We start from the raw sequence: 6,000 nt of genomic DNA on the forward strand, positions 1-6,000 counted from the left end.
TATATATATATTAATATATATATATATATATCGGTTGACAGCTAGAGTGTCAGCTTCACTTAGTTTGTCTACATGTTTCCACCGGACAGATGGAGCTGGCATTAGGAAGAACAATAAATGCTTTAGCGCCAAATTTATGGCAAATAATGTATTCACTATACAAACAAGAGATTTAGGAAAAAAAGCAAATTCGCCGTTTTATAAAGTAAAGTAAAAAATCATGTACAGAAACTTAACGAAGAGTATACAAACACAAGTCCAAAGTACCTAAATAAATTTTAACTTAAATCCAAACAAATAAATTAGTAGTTTTCATTAAACTCGTATTCTATTCCAAATCAATGGATGATTGCCAGACCATTTAACAGTTGGTTTGATTTGTTTTTTTTTTAGCCTGATAGATGACAGTAGGATGGCAATTGAAAATGGTTTTGGTACAAGCCAAAAGTTAGGTAGCAAAGAGTTGATAAAATGCGCATGATATAACATCAGAACTAGAATTAACATATGTTGACGGGCATCACAAGATAAATGACAGGTATATTGTACAGTATTTATTGTAACGGCTATCCCAATGCGCAAGTTCATTGCTCGACTCATTATTCCAAATATACATAACCAATGCCGATCATCACCTATAACAATAAAATCAAGTATGAATGGCGTTTTCAAAAAAAAAAATCTATATCATGGCCGAGATCAGTTGAAAATCAACTCTTTATCACCTAATTTGCAATGTATCTAATTGCCTCAGCACAAGTTACTCGGAAAGCATTTGGAATGAAATACCATTTCCATCAATATGAAACAATGTTGAAGGATTCGTCCAAAATCGAACTGCAGCAAAAAATTCAATAAAATCTTCAATGATCCATGGATATTATAAGGATTTGACTGATATTGGCACTTGTGTCCGTGTCTGAAAATTAGAAGAAAAAAAAAACAATTCAAACATATTTCTCGATTGTGGTGTAGTATTATGTGCATAATTCATTGGTGTTATTACCACATTCGAATTTGCCCCCCTTATCAGTTTGATATCTCTCATAAAAGTGCAATTAAACATCAGAAGACTCACTACATTCTCACTTATTCCTGAATTGAAGACAAAATTTCAGTCAGAGATTACTATGGGATATTTTTATTCATATGGGATAAAAATATCGCATAGTAATCTCTGATTTCAGTTAGTCATTGGAAAAAAAAATAATTTAAATTTGTTTTGTGTTGGCATTGAAAATGGACCGATAAAATCTTGTGTAAATTTTTATTTCATTCAGATTGAAATTTCAATATAAATACATACAGTGTTTAATTACAGTTACGTTTTAAAGAAGCTTACCATCTAGAATAATTAATGAATTTCCATTCCATATATAAAAAATAATGCATAAATGTAGATGTAGCTTACGGAAATTTAGACTATAACTACATTAAAGAATAAATAGAGGGGTTTACTAAAATTAATACTATAATCAGAACTTCGTTTTTTGCCCCAGGTATATGAATATACTTTGTTTCACATCGTCTCATTCATTTTTAGCGTTTGTTAATTAGGTTTTTGTGTGTGTGTGTGTGCAAACGGCAATTATTGGTATTTGAACTTATTTGCGGTCGATCATCAATTTTGTTTCACTAAATTTATTATAACGTACGAGAATTATTTCGTGTAAATTGTTCGCCAATATTATTTATATTCCAAAGGTACAGTAAAACACTTCAATACACTAATAAATATATTCGCCTGAATGTAGGTAATTATTTTGAAAAGCTCTAGATAGTGGTTTTTCACTTGGATAAATGTTTTTTTTGTTTCCATTTGTGGAACTTTCATTGCATGATTACTTGATGAATGAGCCACATCTATTTAGGGCAAACGCAATTTAGAAATTCCTTTACACACAATAGACTACCCGAGAGACAAAATACTGTTGATTTCACCAGTGCTGTACTGTGTTAATAGAAAGAAATTTTACTATTAAGTAGCGTTTTCATGCACAACAATCAGTTTCAGTGAAATAGTAAACCACCGTGAATTTACCAATCTGTGGATAAAAAATTAATTGTGATATTCTTGTTTCACATTAACTAACGAATCATTTAGGTTTTTCGAAAATTATTTTTTTGAAAGAAAATTACGTAAAATTTAACGTTTTTTCTCTTGTTCTTTTCCATATTTTTGTGAAATTTCCATAGTCGAAGGTGAATGCAAATATTACCTAAATTATATTTTTTCATAAATTTAAAACACCTAATTTGATCATTTTGCAGCCCTATTGTGAATAAATCGTAGTCTATTCATATACGTGACTGTTGACGGTAAAAAGAAATGTAAAAACCGAAAAAGCCTATATCAACCGGTGATGTATAATCCACAAGGTAACATCTGTATTTAAATAATACGCATAATCAATTCAAACTGTGAAACAGATCAGTGAATTTGCTGTCTGTCCAGCCGTTGCTGTTCCACAGAGCCTTTCAACAGCACCAGTCGGTTGCGTTACTATGCATGTGACGCATTTTGCGCCAACTTTAGCAAGCAAATCCAGCTGCGTGTGTGTGTGAGAGAGATTGTTCATGCTTGCTATAGTAACTTCGGTCACCGTTGAAAGGAGCTATTGAACAGTAGTGCCTAAACAGACAGCCAATTCGCTGGTCTATAGTGAAAACAACTACTTAAACGCTACTGTCATTGAATATCAGTTAATTACTTATGTTTTAATTTAGGAAAGAAATCAAACTGATTATAATTGAGGAAAATAATGTAATGCTTAAAAAATATCATTTCAATACAGCTAGATCATTTCACTTAATACATTACAAGCTAAAATATTTCTGGCTGCACACCGAAAAACAGTTGATGAAATTGATTGCATGTTGAAATGTTGCCTTATCGCAATTTAATTTTCTTTTTATTTCGTGTTAGTTTCCAATTTTGAAAATGGACAAATTTTAATGGGAAACATTCGCCAAGGGCAAAAGAAAATATCAATGAATCCGAAAAACGTTGCCAATGATTGTGTTTGTATCGATAGATTTTGCACAACAATGTTCTCCTCAAAAATGGTTAGAAAATTTGGGTTAAACTAAATTATTTCGAGCTTTGTCACTGCAAACGGGACCAGTAGCTTCCACTGATGTCTGATGGCGTTGATATTTGAATGGGTACAGAGATTCCGGCCGTAATTAATCCTAAAAATGTATACGTTGAATAGTGAATAGTAATAGATATAGAATATTGTTCAATCGAATATACCTGTGCTCGCTGGCGAACTGTTCAAATTGCTATTGCTTCCAACGCTTCCAGGAGTGATGTAGTTCCCATGCTGCGAATGTGGCTGCTGATGGGCTACGGTCGGATTACACGGTGTGTGATGTCGCGAAGGATGGGCTGCATATTGTGCGCTCAACGACAGTGGATCATGAAACATATACGGATGATAGCTTTCCCGTTGTTGAAGACAAGACGATGCCATCGAGCCCAGTGGTGTGGATATTGGACTAAAAGATGAATACAAATATTCTTGTAAATTCTATGTTTCCACCAGAATTAATATTCGGTGCAACAGATACATGAATGATTGATTCTTATTAATGGGTGATGTGGCTTTGCAATAGCATCACACGAATGAAAAGAATAACTTTCGTCAACCAACTTTTCCGTACCGTTGTTGGCACATTTTTAATGAACAAATCATTGTCTATATAAAGAATCCCGGTTGACGAATAGTCTTATAGCAGTTAGTGTCAATGTGATTGAAGTTTCATGAGACTTCGAATGAAGTATCCGAAGTCTCAATAGTATATTTCGCATTCAACAGAAATATAAAGATGTACACTACCGTGCAAAAGTTTGGAACCACTAGGTATTTTTCATACAAATTGACCATTTTTGGTGGACTCATTAACATATTTCGGAAACACCTGCACTCTTGATATTTTGTGCATAGTTTCTACAACATTTCAATAGTAAATCACAGAGGTTTCATCAAAAAATATTCATGAATTTCAAAAATATAGCAATTTGAATTTGTACTGTGTGAAAAATGATCAAATTTGTATGAAGATTAAAACAGATCAAATTCAAATTGATATATTTTTTAAATACTTGAATATTTTTTGATGAAACCCCTGTGATTTACTATTGAAACGCTGTAGAAACTATGCACAAAATATCAAGAGTGCAGGTGTTTCCGAAATATGTTAATGAGTCCACCAAAAATGGTCAATTTGTATGAAAAATACCTAGTGGTTCCAAACTTTTGCACGGTAGTGTATTTACTTTGAAGTATATTTGTTTATAGCGTTGTTTTGCAAAATCTTATCGATGAAAATAATTTGGTTCAGTTTTATCCACTAAAAAATCTGAATTTTTATATTTTTGTATTATTCTTGCTGTAATACCGGCTGTTTGAATTTGTATTCCAGCAAGAATATGTGTATAGTTTGTAAATGTCCGAACGAGATGAACAGAGATTCACTTATTACTGTCGTGTATTGCTAGTCTCCTTACGCACGCACGCACAGACAAAATCTCTGTGACAGTGAAAGAATACACACAACTGATCAGAGATGTGTATTCATTTGCATTGCCGTAAACTGTGTGTATGAAAAGTACCGCTACAAAGTAGCCATTGAAGCAGTCGCACATTTGTTGTATGATGCAAACGACTTTATAGAAGATTTCAAATTCAAACGGTCGTTATTGAAGTGAACAAATAACATGAAATTCTAATTATTTACGCGAATTAAGTTCGATTTTTTGAAGTCTAAAATTCAACAAAGCCAAATAATCCAAAAAACTGAATTTTTATGATAAAATAAATGAAATTTCATCGACATTGTGTAATATATTATATTGAGACTTGAAAACTCCTAGCACATTGAAACAACTGACATTTTCATTCTCATTCAAATCTGGCAATATAGCCAACAATGCCATATTGGTTTGATCAGCGTTCTTTGAATATCGCGGTTCGGTACTTTTCAGAGCGTGTTATGAGCTGATATCAGCAGCTGACGTTAGTTAGTGCTGCTAACGTCAGCTCAAAACACGCTTCGGTACTTTTTATGATGAACTACACTAATTTTGTGAAAACAATTCGGGACCAATTCCTATAATTTCCCTTTACACTACTCGTGTGTACGGAAAATTAATATGTACCGTATTTATTTCGTGTCGTTGTATACACACCCAAATTCAAACATTCAAATTACCTATAGTTTTCTGTTATTGATCCGATTGTTTGAGGTATTGATGTATACATTGAATTGAATCCTGAATTCAATGGTAAACGCGATGAAGTTGGCCCGCTGCCAATCAACGAAGGGGATGTACCAGCGCTACTCCCGCCTCCACTGGCACCTAGAAGAAGTATGAAAAATTAATGCTAGTTTTTTCCTCTTCAAGGTAAGTTTACAGTTTCACAAAGTCATTTTAATAATAATTTTCCTATTAAATTTACATTATTCCAAGTTTGATTTGAAGGAATCAATGAAACATCGCTAATTGAGTGGTTTGGGGCGAAAATGTTATACAGATAAGTTGAGCGGAAAAATGTCAATGATGAATGAGCGGAAAAGGGATAGCTATATAGTAAACTATATAGCTATCTCTTTTCATTTGACATTTTTCCTCTCAACTTTTCTGTATAACATTTTCGCTCCAAACCACTCAATTACTGGTACATGAACTCTTTAATGCAAATACATTCGCAATTCAAACGTGGACTTTTTAAATGTCAAATATATTTCTAGTTTTAAATTTAATTACACTGTAGTAACATTTTACACTTTTGAAATGTACGGTTCAGCACATGAAAGTCAGATTTTAGTTGCTGGCGAGCCCAGATAAACCTCATATTTCGTTTTGATAATGTTTTTCAAATTTTTTATCAGTGATGTTAGAAAAATGGTCGAAAATGGCCATTTACGATATTTTTGTCTTCGACATCTACCATTTTCTCGTCGAAAAAATATGGGTCTCGGAACACTTGAATA

General features: G+C 32.9%; 1 protein-coding gene across 5 annotated transcripts in view; it reads right to left on the reverse strand.

Annotated features, from left to right (window-relative positions):
• Nucleotides 1-1,248: 1,248 nt before the first annotated feature.
• The window catches only part of LOC129574992 (paired box protein Pax-6-like), a 44,280-nt gene continuing 39,528 nt past the window's right edge, over nt 1,249-6,000 (reverse strand). For all 5 annotated transcript variants that reach the window (XM_055457729.1, XM_055457728.1, XM_055457730.1 and 2 more), the window contains 3 exons: nt 5,218-5,365; nt 3,257-3,501; nt 1,249-3,192 (listed from right to left, as the gene is read on the reverse strand). In XM_055457729.1, coding sequence (XP_055313704.1) covers nt 3,107-3,192; nt 3,257-3,501; nt 5,218-5,365 — 479 coding nt within the window. In that variant the 3' untranslated portion in view covers nt 1,249-3,106. The remainder of the gene's footprint in view (nt 3,193-3,256; nt 3,502-5,217; nt 5,366-6,000) is intronic.

This window comes from Sitodiplosis mosellana, unplaced genomic scaffold (genome assembly GCF_009176505.1).
Source record: "Sitodiplosis mosellana isolate CC-2019 unplaced genomic scaffold, AAFC_SMos_1.0 Smas_scaffold_6166, whole genome shotgun sequence".
NCBI lineage: Eukaryota > Metazoa > Arthropoda > Insecta > Diptera > Cecidomyiidae > Sitodiplosis > Sitodiplosis mosellana.